This window comes from Fragaria vesca, linkage group LG6 (genome assembly GCF_000184155.1).
Source record: "Fragaria vesca subsp. vesca linkage group LG6, FraVesHawaii_1.0, whole genome shotgun sequence".
Taxonomy (NCBI): Eukaryota; Viridiplantae; Streptophyta; class Magnoliopsida; order Rosales; family Rosaceae; genus Fragaria; species Fragaria vesca.
The window spans coordinates 12,544,032-12,561,276 of record NC_020496.1 but is presented as its reverse complement, the minus strand read 5'-3'; the positions used below and the strand labels follow the sequence as shown (position 1 = coordinate 12,561,276).

At 38.2% G+C, this 17,245-nt stretch overlaps 6 protein-coding genes across 7 annotated transcripts in view; 3 read left to right on the top strand and 3 right to left on the bottom strand.

Annotated features, from left to right (window-relative positions):
• The window catches only part of LOC101294677 (probable cytosolic iron-sulfur protein assembly protein-like), a 4,295-nt gene extending 2,388 nt beyond the window's left edge, over positions 1-1,907 (bottom strand). Inside the window, exons 1-6 of the mRNA XM_004302944.1 lie at positions 1,639-1,907; positions 1,422-1,568; positions 1,109-1,327; positions 933-997; positions 533-598; positions 353-424 (exon numbers count right to left, since the gene is read on the bottom strand). Coding sequence (XP_004302992.1) covers positions 353-424; positions 533-598; positions 933-997; positions 1,109-1,327; positions 1,422-1,568; positions 1,639-1,812 — 743 coding nt within the window. The 5' untranslated portion in view covers positions 1,813-1,907. The remainder of the gene's footprint in view (positions 1-352; positions 425-532; positions 599-932; positions 998-1,108; positions 1,328-1,421; positions 1,569-1,638) is intronic.
• Positions 1,908-2,756: 849 nt separating this feature from the next.
• LOC101294187 (cytochrome b-c1 complex subunit 9-like) lies at positions 2,757-5,641 on the top strand. 2 transcript variants are annotated; one of them, XM_004302943.1, is made up of 3 exons: positions 2,757-2,967; positions 4,718-4,765; positions 5,312-5,641. In XM_004302943.1, exons 1-3 carry the CDS (start codon positions 2,845-2,847, stop codon positions 5,360-5,362), a joined length of 222 nt encoding a protein of 73 aa, XP_004302991.1. In that variant the 5' UTR covers positions 2,757-2,844; the 3' UTR covers positions 5,363-5,641. The 2 variants fall into 2 exon arrangements, with proteins under 2 accessions (XP_004302991.1, XP_004302990.1); XM_004302942.1 differs by lacking the exon at positions 5,312-5,641 and having other exon boundaries at positions 2,780-2,967; positions 4,718-5,153.
• A 1,201-nt stretch (positions 5,642-6,842) lies between these two features.
• LOC101311889 lies at positions 6,843-7,583 on the bottom strand. Its single transcript, XM_004305291.1, has one exon. The coding sequence runs from the start codon at positions 7,581-7,583 to the stop codon at positions 6,843-6,845; it is 741 nt and encodes a 246-aa protein (XP_004305339.1).
• A 2,491-nt stretch (positions 7,584-10,074) lies between these two features.
• LOC101293898 (60S ribosomal protein L10a-2-like) lies at positions 10,075-11,684 on the top strand. The gene is made up of 5 exons (XM_004302941.1): positions 10,075-10,136; positions 10,375-10,594; positions 10,700-10,865; positions 11,163-11,368; positions 11,467-11,684. Exons 1-5 carry the CDS (start codon positions 10,132-10,134, stop codon positions 11,518-11,520), a joined length of 651 nt encoding a protein of 216 aa, XP_004302989.1. The 5' UTR covers positions 10,075-10,131; the 3' UTR covers positions 11,521-11,684.
• A 492-nt stretch (positions 11,685-12,176) lies between these two features.
• On the bottom strand, positions 12,177-15,459 carry LOC101293318 (iron-sulfur assembly protein IscA-like 2, mitochondrial-like). Its single transcript, XM_004302939.1, has 4 exons — positions 14,852-15,459; positions 13,966-14,093; positions 13,705-13,813; positions 12,177-12,602 (listed from the first exon to the last, which is right to left on the bottom strand). Exons 1-4 carry the CDS (start codon positions 15,032-15,034, stop codon positions 12,537-12,539), a joined length of 486 nt encoding a protein of 161 aa, XP_004302987.1. The 5' UTR covers positions 15,035-15,459; the 3' UTR covers positions 12,177-12,536.
• Positions 15,239-16,515, top strand: LOC101293606 (glucosamine 6-phosphate N-acetyltransferase-like). Its single transcript, XM_004302940.1, has 2 exons — positions 15,239-15,321; positions 15,866-16,515. Exon 2 carries the CDS (start codon positions 15,894-15,896, stop codon positions 16,353-16,355), a length of 462 nt encoding a protein of 153 aa, XP_004302988.1. The 5' UTR covers positions 15,239-15,321; positions 15,866-15,893; the 3' UTR covers positions 16,356-16,515.
• The last annotated feature ends 730 nt before the right edge of the window (positions 16,516-17,245 follow it).

The following is a 17,245-nucleotide window of genomic DNA, read 5'->3' as shown; positions in this document are numbered from 1 at the left end:
AATATAGAGAGAGAGAGAGAGAGAGAGAGAGAGAGAGAAAGGAAGCAATTCAAATTAGTTTATTTCTGTAGACTCCATATCATTTGCATCCAGTTTACTTCACTGTCTGAAGCTACTGCTAAATCTAATGAATATGTCTTATATCAAAGATGCTTCTAATGAATATGTCCTATCTTTTTTTTTTTTTTAAGTTAAACCACATTTTTTCTCCATTTCAACAACCACTTCAACTTAAACCAATGACCATGGTTTAATATATATTTCATAAACAATATTTAGCAATTTAAAATGTACCAAATTCACAAAATGGATTTTAAAAAGATAAATATACATAACACAGCATGCTCCTCACCAAGGTGCAAAGCCATCCGAAGATAGCATCTTCCCGTTGTCTGTTCCCCATATCTTTAGGGTAAGATCATCACTGCCATATCAGTCCATCATTAGTTTATTAGGTACAGCCCGAAACTTACTTTCTGTTTGTCACAGATTCTCATTAATGGAATTAGGATAGCAGATCACTTATCCTTACCTGCAGGTAACCATTTTGTCTCCCGTAGCATTAAATGATAGAGCCCATACAGTAGAAGAGTGACCACTACCAAGAAAACCAGTTGAACTGAATTAGACTGAATTCAAGACAAAATGCTATACTTTAACAAGCACCATTGCTCTAGACCACTAAGGCAGTGTATATCTACAAAACATATTCCCTCCTAGGTTCCGTAAATGAGATTGTATTTGATTTGATTTATATATGGACGGTTGAGCCCATCTATGTCATCTAACTGATCAACATGGTCTTGTTTTAGAATAAGGTACTTGAGGAGAAAAACACTACACACCTATCATAAATATTACATAAAATCACGGAATGATTCTGAGCAAACAAAACAGAAATTTGAACATAGAAAGAGGATATTGCGTAGTACCTGTTAGATTGAGCTAACGTTTGCACACACACCCAGTTATCATCCTCACCATCATCTGCCCATATCTACACGAAAAACACTGCACTCAATCACAAAATATCCAATCTCCCAGTCTCACATACACACAACCCGAAAAAGCAATCTTTTACTCATCCAACTCCAAGAAAATCCTTTACCTTGACAGTGTTGTCATAGCTACACGAAAACAAAAGCTCCACAGAGGGATGCCACTGAACCATCTTCACATCTTGCGTATGGCCTTGCAACACCGCAACGCACTCAAACTCATTCCCCGGCAACACCTCCCATATCCACACAGTCTTGTCCCTCCCGCAAGTCGCAAGCAGAGACCCGGACGCATTCCAAGACACACTCTTCACTTCATTCTCGTGACCCTAATTCCCCAACAACCCAAACCGAAATCAAAAACAAAACCAACTCCTAGAATCAAGCAAAAGACACAATAACGACAACAGTCTTTCAAACTACCTCTAAAGTGGAGACGCACTCGTAATCGTCCCCAACGTCCTGGAAAATCGCGGTGGTGCCGTCGAAGCTGGCGGTGGCTAGGATTTTACCGGAGGGGGACCAAGAGCACGATCGGACGGTCCTGCTGTGCGGATCATCCAGAACTGCCTAGAACCCAGAAACCTCAGTACAGAATTGTAAACGAGAAAATTGAAAAGAAGCGGAGAAGAAGGAAGACCTGGCATTCCCAGGAGTTGGAGGGTTTGCGTTCCCAGATACGGACGGTTTTATCGCCGCTGCATGAGGCGAGTTTTAGGGGGTGGCCGTTGAGACCGGAGAGTGGGTTCCACGCGAGGCTCCAGACCCGGTCGGTGTGGCCCTCGAGCTTCTGAATCTGCTTGAGAGTCTCCATGGGTGGAGAGAGTGAAGGGAAGGGGGTTAGGTAGTGCCGGTGGTGTTTGGAAAGGTCGGCGTGAGTTGTTGATGTGCGCGCGTTGACAAATACGTAAGTTTGAGAGAGCTTTTGGGTAGGGCTTTAGAATTTAGAGCGAGTTGCATCAACAGTTCAACACAAACTCGAGTTCCTAGTGTGGAGAGTTCGAGTGAATTAAAATCTTGATTTTATTTTTAAATTCTTAAAGGTTTTGATGGTTTTGAAAAATCTAAATTCTTAAACTTCCATTGGTAGCTCGATAGAAGCATCACGAATAACTTTTTGTGTTTGGAATGAAAAAAAATATTCCGCAAATTAAACAAGATTCAAAATATAACTAAAAAATCGACGTAACTTGATTTAAAATACAGTCAAAAAGTCTATAGTAAATAGTGATGCCGCGTTAAACTCAACACACAACAATGTTTAAGATGCTATCACACCTGTGAATGGAGTGACATACTAAATTTGTATTGAATTTTTATTGTAAAAAAAAATAAAAAAGGATAAATCAAATTTGTGTCTAATCAGTTATTGAAAATCTTTGCGCAACATGTTAAGTATCAAAACAAATGACTTGTTTTGCCAAATACGTTCTTGCTCTTGCATAATTATTCCTTACTTATTGATGAAAGATGGTACCAGAAAGGTCGTCTCCCGTTTTATTTCAAGAGTTATATTCTTGAGTAAGTTTGAATGGAGCGTTGTGCTCTTCCTGTCGGTGACGGGTTAATGAAATCACTATATACTTTTGATTAGTTTTTTCTATATTGAATAAATACCTTTTTTTTAATCAGAATAATTGCTTTCTATTAAAAAAAAAAAAAACAATTCCTCCAATGGTCCAATTACTCCAATTCAAAGCCCAAATATATATCTGGCCCAAAAGAACTTCACCAGAAGGGCATATTAGACATCAGAGTCGTCTTCTTCTCTATTCCATTTCGGAGACGCCAGAGCTCTGAGCAAATCCTAGCGCACAGATCCGAAGCAAGACTCGCACCAATCGCCATGGAATCAGCGACGGCTCGCAGAAGCGGTGGTGGCCTCTTCGAAGGTCTTTACAGGGTCATCATGCGCCGCAACTCCGTCTATGTCACCTTCGTCATCGCCGGCGCCTTTCTCGGCGAGCGGGTAAGCCCTCAGATCTTCACGAACTGATTCTATGGTTTATGTTTCTCTTGGTTATTGTTTATTTGATTGCTAATTTATCTGACGAAATTGAAGTTGCTTGATTTGGGATTAGGTTAACACAGTATGGCGTTGAGCTCAGATATTAGATTTCGGTTTTATGGAATTCAGATATCATTATTGCTTGATGCGAAATTCTTTCTCTTTCAGTATATTATCGCAACAATTTACTATGATCAGTTTTTGTGTTTGAATTTTTTAGGCATTTCTGTAGTTATGAAGTTGTGCGTTGGATTGGTAGAAAGTTTACATAGTGAAGAATGCTCGATTTTGCCATTCAAGGCTTGTGCTTGAATTTCCTAGGTTTAATCAGAACCTTTATTCCTTTTCTGTTTGGGGTTTAGACGGGCCTTTGTCATTTGGTCTTTGGATGATAAAAATTCAGAAATCTGAAATTTTGTTGGTGGTAGTTATGCAATGCTTTTGTGTGGAGATTGAGGTTGTAAATGGGGGACTCAGCATTGAATTCGAAGTAGATCTTGTTCTGTGACGATGAATGTACATTGTATTTAGATTAGGAAACACTGTTTCTGGCTGACCAGGAAACACCATACAATTACACATGGTCTACTGGATGAGATTGATTGACAACAAAATGCTGTGTTGCTATAGAATCCAAAGCAAAGGCGAATGGAAAAAGAAAAAAGTCTATAGTTTCTGTGCATAATGTACATGCTAAGATGACAAGTTTAATCATGGATCATCTTGAGCTAGCAGGTACTGGAACCTGTTGGCATGTACATGAAAGAGACAAGTATTCTTTACTTGTGTTTTTCTGAACACTTGTGCTTTGGGTATCAATTTGGTGGATTGAGGCCTTCCCCTGCTGACTTTTGGTTGAGAAGGTTTGATGTCCTCAAACTGTCGTCACCAATTATTCAGAAGAAATGGAAATGCTGGTAGGAGATGGAAACTGATGTGAGACAGAGAGATAGAGAAGGTGTCATATTCCAAAGTCAGCTAAAATAAACAATGAGGACAACACGTAATAGTTTTGTTTGCTGAGGTGCGTTCTATAGGTACTAGAAGAATCAATGATGATCTGGATTTATAGATGACTAGAATAGAGTACAAAAGTCTTTATTTCGTTGTGGACATCATTTAGACAATACCTATGTTCCAAATGCAGTGATTCATGTTGGGAGTTTTGGTTTTGAGGGGGTAGCAAGGCAGACACGCAGAGGAAAGATGGGCTTTTGATTAATTTTGTTTTTATCATGATGCTTAAAAATTGGTTTTTGAAATACTCTTATATCCCAAATTCAGTTGTCTTTGTTGTATGGTAGTTGGAACATTTTTGTTAATGTGACTTTATGTAGCAGTCTGGACCATGGATATTGATGTGGTGCTTTGCGGTCATGAATTTGTCCCAATTTGTGACAAGGGCTTTCCTTTTTTATGACTTGGCCAAATGGAGATGCTCTTAGCCTCATCACTAAGGTGTTTACGTTTTGTAGGGATAGAATAAAAGACCTGTTTTTGTTTTGAAAATGGTCACGAAATAGTTCATACATAATCATTTATGTTTGGGGCGTAAACATTGTTCCGTGCAAGCTTGTTTCTTCTTTGCTGAAATTGTTTTATGTGCATTTTTCTCAATGTTAAGTATTTGATTTCTGTAGTTTTTTTTTTTTTTCTGAAAGAACATGAACAAATATTTGAGTTTTTTATTTACTTATTTTCCTCGTTTCAGGCTGTGGATTATGGAGTTCATAGGCTATGGGAGTACAACAATGTTGGGGTATGTCACCTGTTTAACGTTTGTCCGTTGTATTTCTTTTTTGGTGCTTTGCATGCACTCACTGATTCTATGTATATGAGTTTGTGATCCATCTCTTGTGTTGCTGATTATCAAAATATGGGGGCTTGAACATTTTACATGTGTATCTCTGTGTATTATTGGTTTACATATTTTGTGAAAAATTATAATTTTAGTTCCTATGTGTAGCTTCTACCTATTCTTTTGCTTCTATAGAGAATTGTTGCTACATGGCCAGAAGTATGCCTATGTTCATTAGACTGACAGATGCATGTTCAGAATTAGATATTTGCTAGTGAAATGGCCTTTTCTAGAGAAATATTGTACGAGTCTGGGGCAAAATGATGTGTTGTATTTGCTTTCTGCATCCATTGACACGTCACATGTGATGTATATACCTTCTTTGCAGTCAAGATTTTTCTGTACTAGTTGGTACTAAGGGGTTTACAGCATTATCAATATGAATTACTTGTAAGAAAATCTGATTTTCCATATTACATCTGACATCAATGCTTTTTTCTTACACAGAAACGGTATGAAGACATCCCAGTTTTGGGGCAAAGGCCAGTTGATGAGTAGAATTTTCAACTCTTCTGTTTCGCCATTTATTTTTTTCGCTTTCCAAAAGTTGCATTAGGTAGAAACTCATTTTTGTAATAAAAGATTTGGGGCGGATCTAACTTACATATCAATCATGTTCACATTTTAAGTTGAATTGTTTGTGTATGGTCAGGTTGACTCTGACAATGGTTCATGTACTCTCATGAGTGGTTTGGGTTTCCTTACCTTTGATAAATTGAGGTTATTGTTAAAGGTTGGTTGAGAAAATTTATATTCGGAGAAAGTCTACTTATGTTGAATCAACGTATTAACTAGAAATCTAATCTACCTCTATCAATTCATTCAATTGCTATAAAAACGGAGCTTCAATATCAGATCTACCTTAACCCGAAAATTGAGAGGCATTCTAATACTACAAGTCTATGACCCCCCAGGCGGCAGCATCCAAATTTCATTGATGCTGCCATTGGAGCACTGGCAATGGTAATGTCACTAAAACCAAGTTCCTTATTTCTGTGGCTAGTAGAAATGGGTAACACATCCGATCCTTTTGTGGGGGTTTGGTTATGTTGGGGGCGAGGTTGTAATGGAGAGTGGCACTGGAGTTGTTGGTGACGTTAAGGCATTCATGACAGTAAATTGGGTCCCAAACTCGGCATTCAAATGATAAGGAAATGAAGACCATCAAGAAAACTGGCGAGGCATCTTAGGCGAAGTGGCATGTCAGTGATGTCACTGATCAGAAGGTCGGTCGTCCATTCAATGGACTCCATTGTTTCTGACCCTTGTAATATTCTTGCGTTAGAGAAGTCATCTCCTTCATCAATGTTACTGAAGGCATAAGAAATTAGGCATAGTTGAATTATGGCACATAGGACGTGGAGTAAAGCAATGTTGGGGGATGTTCACTATAAAAGTCTGCATTTCATTTTCCCTGGTTTACATGATGTATATCCTTGTTATCTGCATATGCTTCGTGCAGAACCTGTTGCTTGAAACTTCAGAAGTGTAGATGCTGTGCATATGCACATGAGCACATCCCAAATGTTTCAGTCAGCTGAAATCAAGTTAAGCAGGGTAGCAAATCAGCATATGCATAGCTTCAAATTTGAGTGTTGTGCTGGTTTCATGTTTGCTTTCTTACTTAGGTATGGAAGGGATCCATCTAATGTTGGAGATGATTTACAAGTTCATGTCCGCTATGAAGACGTAAAGACAGAGAAAGAAACAAGTCCATCATGCAAATTAAGCTATAAAGCAAGCAACTCACCATAACTGAAGAATCACAATATGGTTATCGCACGCAAAGAGACACCGTTACATGAGAGTGTCCAGAATGGGGTGGCTATAGCCCATTTTACTAGTAATGCCAAAACAGAGAACTGTCTTCTATGTTTGGTGAACTTTTACAATATTCAAGTAATTCAGAAATGGAGCTTATATACCGTGCAAACTGTAGTAAAACAATTTTTTTTTTTTTTTGGGATAATTTGCTCGATCAGTATGGTAAGTCCTTGAATATACCAACACCATCGCACTTTGTAGCCTTGAAACCATTACCAGATGTCTCATTAGTAACACTGAAAGGAAGTTTCAGCTTGCAGTTGATATGTTGGTCATCGTAGGTTTCCGGTTTCAAAAACTTCACCTTGTTCTTTCCATACCTGACGTTGACCCGAAAAGTTACCTGCACATTAATACTATAAACCCCAGCAACAGTCTCCTTGTCAAACTGGGAGATGTCACGCTTCCCAAATTTCACCAACTGCTGCTGCCCTTTAAGCACAAGATGATGCAAGAGAGTTGTGTTCTTGTGGCCTTGGTAAAATGGTACCGGATCCGTCAAATTTACCAGGCCAAACTTCTTCTTTCTGTAGCTAGCAGACACTGTCATGCTGCGGTAGTAAATGCCGACCCTTCTATTGGGGTTTCTGATGGTGATGTTGAGGGCGAGGTGGTAGTGAAGATTAGTACCGGTGCTGCTGTCACTGCTGCTGAAAATGAATTGGGTTAGAGGGGCATCCGTAACAGTAAATCTAGGCTCGTGAGGAAGGAAGACCAGCCAGAAAATCAATAGGAACGCTCCAAACCAGAACGTGATGTGGCCGATTATGCACTTGCACAAGACCAGACATTTTAACCATCTGGGAAGTTTTCGCCACGAAAACCCTCCAGGAATCGGTTTGAGAACGCAACAACAGTATTGAGCCATGGAGATAGAATAATTTCTTGGGGCCATGATTCCGAAAATGAGACCAATCACCAATGAATTCAACAGAAATGAAGGGTGCATGTATATAACTTAGCTAGCTAGGTGGATTTATAATTAATTACTTCAAATAGAAGAGGGTTGTACGTGAGTTTCGAAGAAATGAGGGGGAATCATTCTATATCATGACCGTGACCTGATCAGGAAAGTTTTGTTTCCATTAGGGAGCACCACTATTTTATAAGGTATGAAAAAATGACAATGAAACTAACTAGTGATAGGAACATGTAGAGAAATGATGAAAGAAGGTGAAAATTTATCCTAGACGATGTTTGCAAGCTATTGAAATTAAGACGCAGTTTCCAGCATGTAGATTCTAATTAACCCGGAGTAAGCTGATCTTAATCAAATGAATATTCAAAGATCAAGACAAACATATCTCAACGGGAATCGATTACTATGCACGTTTGTTTGTTGGGACTAAGTATGACTGTGTTAAATAAGGAGTCCAGTTTGGTTAGTCTCATGTTTGGTGTCACTACTCACTACGTACAAAAATAAATGAGTTTACATAACAATTTGTTTTCATTCTGGTCACCTTAGATGGTGTTATTGTGGATACTCAAATGGGTTTTCTTTAGATAACATCATCCTTTTAATAATAAACCAAACAAACTACTCTTTAATCCTGTACACCACCAAATATGAGTTAATATTGGTACAACTTAAGGCAGCCCACATGAGTTCAGGACAATCTTCAAAAATAAAGAGGTGTAATGTAGTCTTAAGTACCAAACATCAAGTGGACAAATGACCAAAAATGTGGACCATTCATTTTGGAGAAAACCATTCTTGTTTTGTTAAGAACATGCAAGAACATAATGATTCTTCATGGCCTTGATTCATCATTAGTTAAAGGACAATATATTCTTCCTTGATCTTTACATTTTATACTGCTTGCTCTGGAAAAAGACCAATCATTAATTCAATATATATATATATATATCTCTAAGTTTTGATGATTCGTCTATTGTGTTGAGATATAAATTCCACATCGAGAATATGAGACGTTGTTATGGGTTTATCAAGGTTTGGAACACTCCATCCATAACCAATTGATTTTGAATGTAAACCTCATACTACTTTATCATGGTATCAATGGCCACACGAACTCCACGTCACCCAAAAGTTGACCACGTGTTAGGCTTAAAAGTTCGCCACACGTGCGAGGGTGTGTTGAGATATAAGTCCCACATCAGGAATATGAGACTTTATTTATGAGTTTATAACAGTTTGTGTCACTTCATCCATTGCCAATTGTTTTTGGATGTGAACTGACACTCAACCTTATGCAAATTTTACAATCTTCTGGCTACTCTGCTACATAACCATTAGAAGCTTATAGTCGAGGGAGATTCAAAGATTTTAATTGACTACATCAGTAGACCCAATATTCCCAAGGAAGATTCTTAAGTTCCTAGTGATCGAACATAACCAAATTTCTCAAACCACATTATAGATGTTTTCTTATTTCTATGTGTAATTCTCTTATTGTATTGTGTTGGGTGTTTTCAAGATCTCATTCTAATCGATTCACAACAACATTGAATTGAGTAGTTGTGAGGGTCTTTTTTGACTTAAGTGGTGACTCGGCCAAAATAAACCAAAAGTGTGATTAATGAGAAGAAAACGAGCTTGACAAAACGAGCTCGACAACGTGAGCGTGGTGTAGGAGCTAGAAACACACTGCGGTGACAGAATTTGGAAGTTTATTGGGTAAACTGTTTTCGTAAATTAAATATAGGGGTTAAATACAGCTATTTGGGAAGATGTTAACTGAGCTTGGAGTTTGAAGCCTTGAAGGTATGGTGCCTCGGCGATTTGAAGGTTTGAAATGATATGAGGTTGTTTTTAAGTGTTTTTTGGGTTGCTCGATGGTTGTTCAGGTCCTCAACTTCTCCTTTTATAGGCTCAATTTGAAGATGTTGTGGTGATTCAAGACATATAATTCTTTGGTTAAGACAATCCTTCTTTAAATCATACGAGATTCCTGCCCAAAAAACCTCTCCTTTCATCACTAGTTCACCACAAACCCAGAGAGCCTAATCACCAACCGATTATCAATGAAATCCCGTCCGACGATGAAGTCAACGGTCGGACGGAGAGAAAAAACTTTTGAGGAAACCCTAAAGAACGCCAAGTTTTGCGGAGCTGGTTTGAGAGGCCGTAGGCAAAAACACAACACTCAGAAAAATTTGATTCTCTGAATACAGTTTGAGAGTTTGAGAAATGGGAAGTTTGGGTTTCCTATAACGGCAAATTAACGTTAAACACTGACATCCACGCGACAATTTTCTATAAGCGCGTACGTCTGCCCAATGGGCCAAATGGAGTAGAAAAGCCATAAATCGAGGGCTCCAAGTTAAATAAACAAAAATAGCGGCACGTGCGAGGGGCAGGTGCGGAAAACGTAGCTAGGGTTTCTATATAAAAGCGCTACGCTCCTCACTCTTTCGCCTTTCACTCAGAGCCGTCTCCTCCATCCCTCTCATTCCTTCATCCCTGTTCCGATTTCGTCATGAGGTAATCAAAAGATCTATCTTTTCTGCTCTTCTTTTACTACATATTCGTTTCGTCTAGCTAGGAATTGATTAGGGTTTTGGAATCTGTGATTATGAACGTTGTTGTGTTTCACAAGATGAACCCTAATACTGGTAATCTGGGTTTTTGAGTTGATTGGGGTTTTGGAATCTGTATAAGTGTTTGTATTGATTGATAGGGTTTTTCTTATTATTGATACTGTTGTTTGTTTTGGCTACAGTAAGCTTCAAAGTGAGGCATTGAGGGAGGCCATCTCCCAGATCAAGACTAATGCGGAGACCAAGAAGAGGAAGTTCACTGAGACTGTGGAGTTGCAGATTGGTCTGAAGAACTATGACCCACAAAAGGACAAGCGTTTCAGCGGTTCCGTCAGGCTTCCCCACATTCCTCGCCCCAAGATGAGGGTTTGTATGCTTGGAGATGCCCAGCATGTCGAAGAGGTATATAGAAAACGTTTACTGATTTGATATGTATGTGTGTTGTGTGGGTGTTTCTGTTATCAAGTGAAAGTTCCTGATTATATAAATGCTTTTATTGTTCTACAGGCTGAGAAGATGGGATTGGCCTACATGGATGTGGAATCCCTGAAGAAGCTTAACAAGAACAAGAAGCTTGTCAAGAAGCTTGCAAAGAAGTATCATGCTTTTTTGGCTTCTGAGGCTGTCATCAAGCAAATTCCTCGTCTTTTGGGCCCTGGACTCAACAAGGCAGGCAAGTAGGCTTTACCTTGTTGTTGCAGCTTTTAGGTTCCCTTGTTTGTTCTGTTTGTTGGCTTAGAGGTTTTTTGCAATGTGATGGTGATATTAGAGATGCATTTGACTCCATATAATTGATACTGTCTAGAGTAGTATAGCTGCTGAACTTGCATTGTTGATATTAGGGTAGTCAATATATTTGAGACTGTATTTAGCTTGTTTGTGGAGCATTCATTGTTGCAATTATCATGTTAATAAATAAATAGATATTACGAGTAGATTGGCTAAGTCTTGTTTGGTTGCCACATTGCAGGTAAGTTCCCAACTCTTGTGAGTCACCAGGAATCTCTGGAGGCAAAGCTTAATGAAACCAAGGCCATGGTGAAGTTCCAACTCAAGAAGGTTCTTTGTATGGGTGTTGCTGTCGGGAATCTTGCCATGGAGGAGAAGCAGATATTCCAGAATGTGCAACTCAGTGTCAATTTCTTGGTTTCTCTATTGAAGAAGAATTGGCAGAATGTAAGTTCAGGGCTACATCCTGCTTGAAGCATTTGGGTGTTTATTTTTCATTTTGTTATGTGTCACTAATTTGGTTCTTTTCACTGAATGTCAAATAGGTGAGGTCGTTGAACCTGAAGAGCACCATGGGCAAAGCAATTCGAATCTACTAAGTTCTTACGTTTCAGCAGGAGCTATTATGTGGACGAAGAGCAGTAGCAAAACTATCATCCTTTTGTTTACTTTAGTTTAAATTCATAGCCTAAACTACAAGGTGTACTGTGATTTTTGTTCAATTGAATGCTTAATTTTGAAGGGATTCTGTTTGTTCTTCAATATCTGCTTGTCATGGTTTTTAGTTTGTTGTGTACTAGTCTTCTTTTTTTTTTTTTTTTTTTTTTCCAACAACTTGCAATGCCGGTTGGATATGTCTGAGCATTTACAATTTGCTGTCTTGAATGTCTTCATTTCTTGGGTCTGAAGCAATGCATACTGAACAGGGATTATTTTCAGTTTGTTTTCCTTTGTTGCATACTGAAGCAATGCATAACCCACCAAATTCAAGTATTCAACCCCTTTGTTCAGCATGATATATTTCTTGATTTCCCGAGCCTCATAGCAGGAATAAGTTTTGGTTCCCATGTGTCAGCTGGAAGCAGCTTTCAATCTTAACATGAAACAATGTGTTCCATCTTCCCAAATCTTTTCTGCACCCTAACACGAATATTTTTTCTTGCTGCTATCCAATTCAGTTTTATGTTCTTTCATAACCAAACAACTATTCATCAAGTAAGATCAAACATACAGCCGTTCTACACCTGTTTCAATTCAATTACAAGCAAGAAGCAGCATAGGAATTGATCTCTATATTCATGATCTCTATATTCATGATATCTGGAATCCAACTTGCAAATGATAGTCGGTTGTTACAATCACTAGTATCAACAATATGGAAAACAAAGAACAAAACAGAGGAAGATTGCAGTTGATCCATAGGTTGGTTCGGACATTGGAGGTTGAAAGGTACTGATCAACGTTTGGCGCTACCATTGTAGTGGTAAGAAATTTTAATGACGTGATACAAGCACTTGATATGTCAAAAACTGTATTCACTGTAGTCAAATAATCATTATTCAAAAATGGATTTCAGCTGAATCTGATTCAGCCCTCTCAGCATAATAGTACAAGTCTATAATTTCACCATGAAAGAACTTTTGCAACTGCAACCCTGGACTGCACTTGGATTTTCTGTCACCTAAACGTAAAACCAGAATTATGTCAGTTCTACATGAACCTTGTACTAGTGACAGTACTCATTTGCGTTAAAATCATTTGGCTTGTTGATTCTATGAAAATCATATGCTTAACTAGACAAAGAAACATGAAAGCAAATGGTAAATCATACATGCATATCCTCTTGAGCAGATGACACACCGACCAGTAACTACATAGCAATGCAAATACATGTAATAAAAAACTCGAAGTTGTGGATCTACAACCCTTGATGAGTACACAGTTTTGAGCTGCAGCTTTAGTAAATTTTTTTTTCTGCAAAAGACTGCACTATCCTAATAAGATAGATGATGTGCCTAAAGTTTTGCAGAAAATCTAATATTAGTGATTGGTTCGATATCCTAAATTGGTCTTGGCTAAAAATCTAGACAAACCTAACATTCTAAACATAAACATCAGGGGAGAATACACCTTGGCATTGAGACTTTCCTCGTAAATCTATCTTAATGCAGGTCTGAACTAGTACAAACAGCGACATGTTTACTTGGAGGTTCAAATAATATATTTCTCCTACCAATGTAGGTGGTCAGCAGGTTCCAGGCCATAAACGTTTTCTTTTTAGAACCAGAGCAGTGACGGACACAAACAGAACATCCAGGCAATCACACAGTACAAGGCACTAGCATAACCTATTTGTGCACAAGCATATGAGCACTGCAGCCTATTAGAGCACAAGGAACATGTGCCAAACAAGGGCAATACTCTAATGATATCTATGCCTCTATGGCAATATAAACCCACAGGTCATATGATCTTTCAGGAGGAACTGTATCTTGGACATCCCCAACACCAGCACAGCCAAAGAGTACATGATATGTCCAATTGTATACATCCTAAATACAATACCACTATGCTAGTTGTCTTGTATCTTACTTCTCTCACACTCAGTAAGATAAGTCATTAGGTAACATCAATAATTCTGAACAATTCGATCCTGGAGAGTTTATTTTACTTATATTTTTACCCTAATCAAGAGATTCCATGTTGGCTACACAGGTATAAGAGCGCCATACAAGAACAAATACATTCAGTAAACATGCAAGGACACAAAATAAATGACTCACTTGAAAAGCAGAACGGATCAGCTCCTCAACATAATCAACGGTTGCCCCTTTCAAAAAATCATACGAAATATTGTCGACCACCAATTTTACACCTTCTTTCTCGAACACTCTACCAACAGGGGGATAAGAAAAAAAGGTGTCAAAAATGTAATGCTGGTGTGTGAATGTTCAATTAAACAAGCAAGCCTGATAAGCAGAAGCATATTTTCTAATTCAGTAAAGAATTACATGTATAGGGATTGAGAAGGGGAAAATATAAACCTGTCATCTGGATTGGTTTTGTCATCCACAAGATCAAAAACATACTGGAACCCAGAACATCCACCTGTTTCTACACTCAAGCGGAGCATCTTTTCCTGTGCTTCACTCGCTTTCAGTTGTTTCATTTTCTATAACACATTCATTGGGAAGCCAAAGTCAGCAAAAGCAAATCATGTTGCAAACTCATAAGCATCAGAAACCCAAAAGGTCACAATCTTAAGTCTCCATTAAAATTCGCTGATGACAAGGCTTGCCATAAAACATTTCATGACAAAAAGATCAGAAATGGTAATCCCGTCAACTTCTAGAATAAAGCTTCATTAGTGCCTTACAAAAGAAATCAGTGAATCTCTTCATTCATCCACTAGAAAGTCCCAGAAAACTAATGATTAATGCTACCTCACTAATGATTCTCTGCAGTAAATAATTACTTTGAACCATTTCAATGGTCCGGTTTCTACGGAAGTTTCTCTTCGGCAAGCAGATGATTTCATTAAGAGCAACAAAGCAAGAAACAACACCAATAGAACTGGGATGCACAATCTCAAATCTCTCACCAAGGACACCAAATAGTGGATGGTCTATGTAGAATCTAGCGTAACTAAATCAATTTGAAATCTAAAACAAGTATATAACTATGCATACATTGAATTGAGGGTTATGCAGCTATGCTCTTGAAAAAATAAAAACAGTGGTTCCTCATATCTCCTCGATTCCTGGAATTCATCTTCTTATCACAAAAAAATGAAGCAAGCCCAACAACCCTCTCACAAACCCTAAACTTGATTACCATAACAACTCAAAACCCAAATTCACTACAAGAAAAAGAGAATCCACAAAGCCACATACATCAATTCTGATACATAGAGAGAAACAGAAAGAGCACCTGAATACAAGTGTCGGTCATGTGAACGCCATCCAAGTTCGCCGAGGAAGAAGAAGAAGAGGAAGGAGCTTCTTCCAACGCCGAAGAGGAATACAAATGAGAGCTGAGAAGCCTCTGGTTCTGCCTGATTCGATTGGCAAAGTGCGTCGTGAGCCGACGAAGAATCAACGTCCCCGGAGCCATGGTGATGCTGCTGCTGCTTATTCCTCTCAAAATCTCAATCTCTAGTTCTCAACACGCCATTGAAACAAAGCTCGCGTCTCTCGTCGTCCTGCGTCGACAGCTCTCTCTAATCTAGCCAAGTCGGTAATCGGGTATTTGGCCCGTGCCCAACTCTAAAAGTCACGTGCTTTCTCCTTTAAATATATAAAGTCTTCTGCTTTATCAGTCTTTGGTGATCTGATTTAAAAACAAGGCCAGAAACCCAGATCACAATCCTGGATTCTCATTCTTCAAGTTGGGATTTTGAGGTAATTTTGGTTCATTTTCTACACTTATTTCTTTTGTCAATAGTGAAAGGTTTGTTTGATTTTACTTTTCATAAATCATAATCTAACAAAATCCAATTCAAGCTTCTACCCTAAAATCCTCATAACCTTGTATTTCAATGGACCTTGTAATTGGAATGGGCATTTCATTGTTAGATGACCTATTTGAAGGTTCATAGGAATACCCATTTTTGATCAACCTACTTTGAAGGTTCATTTAAACGAGTTATACTGTTCTTAGAGTATTCTATATCAATTTCATCAGATTTGTTATTGTAATGTGAGATTGAATGAACATGGGATGAAACAATAGTGAGGGAACTGCGTTATGATTGGTAGTTCTATTGTTTTGGGGAATGAATATTTTTACTTAGGAATCACCACTCTTTTGTTTCTTCAATCAACTTCTAATGTTCCTTCAAATGAACATTGCCTTAGTAGTACTGTCATTTTGCCACTCATGTGGCTTAATACATAAGTATCTGTTCCGTGTGTTTGAGTTACGATTTAAATGGATCTTTTTCAGTTGGTAACAAGTGATCAGACTGGAAAAGATGGCAAGCAATGAGGAACAGAAATTCCAAGTTAGAAAATTAGAGCTCTCAGATAAAAGCAAGGGCTTTATAGAACTACTGCGACAGCTAACCACTTGCGACTCTGTATCTGACAAAGACTTTGAAGATCGGTTCATGGAGCTTCAGTCTCGTGCTGAAGACCATCAGGTGTTTGTTATAGAAGATGATCGTTCTGGGAAGATAGTTGCAACTGGGAGTGTGTTCATTGAAAGGAAGTTTATAAGGAACTGTGGTAAAGTTGGGCACATTGAAGATGTTGTGGTTGACTCCAATGCTCGTGGATTGCATTTAGGGAAAAAACTTATTAATTCCCTCACAGATTATGCTCATTCTGTGGGCTGTTATAAGGTGATTCTTGATTGCAGTGTTGATAATAAAGCATTCTATGAGAAATGTGGCTACAAGCAGAAAGAAATTCAGATGGTGAAGTATTTCATTTGAGAAGTGTTTTTATCTTCAGAGTTTGTTTTAGGACTATACTTCTGAGTAGAGCCAAAAATGATGATCTTATATCTTCACCCTATATAAGATCAACATGTAATGAAGAGAATATGAGTTGCCAAGAGAGGATATTTGACTGATAATATCAATGTGTTTATGTTCTTCTAGTTTCCTTTGACCTATAGATGTACAGAAAATCAGAAATTAGAAAGAGTTCTGGAAGTGAAAGCTCCATTGTTAATTTGTTATAATCAAACAATAGCTATGGCATAATCCATCAAACCAATGTTCTTTAGTAATTTATATATTTGTATCACATATTTCAAATATAGTTGCAATAATACCAGCTAAAAGCAAAAGACATCAGAAACCATCTTAAATTCATTACAGCCTGAAGCGGCTTCATGAGAAAGTGATGAACAACCAGCATCTAGCATTGCATGTCACTATTTAAACTTATGACAGAAAACCATGGCGAAAGGAAATTATTCAACCAAACCAAAAGGATTAACACCAAAAGGATTAGAGCTCAGCTCAGCTTGATGAAAATGAATTGTGACATTTGAATTCATCTTGCTTTGTATCTTCACTACATCATCATATTGACTGGGTAAGTGAGATATGACCGTTTTCTCCAACTTCTGACCATGTTCAAGGACATTTGAATTCATCTTGCTTTGTATCTTCACTAAATCAGCCAAAGAACAGCTGCATTGCTTTTCCTGCTGACATGGTTTATTTTCCATGTATTCTGCTGTGAGAGTTTGAAGCACAGATCTTCATAAATTCTCCCTAAAGGAGATGTATTAGCCGTCTGCCATGCCTCAATGTCCAATGTTTCTTTTGCTTCTCCTCAATCTAACCAATGAAAAAAAAAAAATCCCTTGATA

Coding starts and splice junctions, on each gene's coding strand:
- LOC101294187 (XM_004302942.1), top strand. CDS start 2,845: ATGGAATCAGCGACGGCTCGCAGAAGCGGTGGTGGCCTCTTCGAAGGT. Junction 2,968..4,717: donor GCGCCTTTCTCGGCGAGCGG/GTAAGCCCTCAG, acceptor TCCTCGTTTCAG/GCTGTGGATTATGGAGTTCA.
- LOC101293606 (XM_004302940.1), top strand. CDS start 15,894: ATGGCAAGCAATGAGGAACAGAAATTCCAAGTTAGAAAATTAGAGCTC.
- LOC101293898 (XM_004302941.1), top strand. Junction 10,866..11,162: donor CCCTGGACTCAACAAGGCAG/GCAAGTAGGCTT, acceptor GCCACATTGCAG/GTAAGTTCCCAACTCTTGTG. Junction 11,369..11,466: donor TGAAGAAGAATTGGCAGAAT/GTAAGTTCAGGG, acceptor AATGTCAAATAG/GTGAGGTCGTTGAACCTGAA.
- LOC101311889 (XM_004305291.1), bottom strand. CDS start 7,583: ATGGCCCCAAGAAATTATTCTATCTCCATGGCTCAATACTGTTGTTGC.
- LOC101293318 (XM_004302939.1), bottom strand. CDS start 15,034: ATGGCTCCGGGGACGTTGATTCTTCGTCGGCTCACGACGCACTTTGCC. Junction 13,814..13,965: donor AAAACCAATCCAGATGACAG/GTTTATATTTTC, acceptor CCCTGTTGGTAG/AGTGTTCGAGAAAGAAGGTG. Junction 12,603..13,704: donor TGATCCGTTCTGCTTTTCAA/GTGAGTCATTTA, acceptor TTTTACGTTTAG/GTGACAGAAAATCCAAGTGC.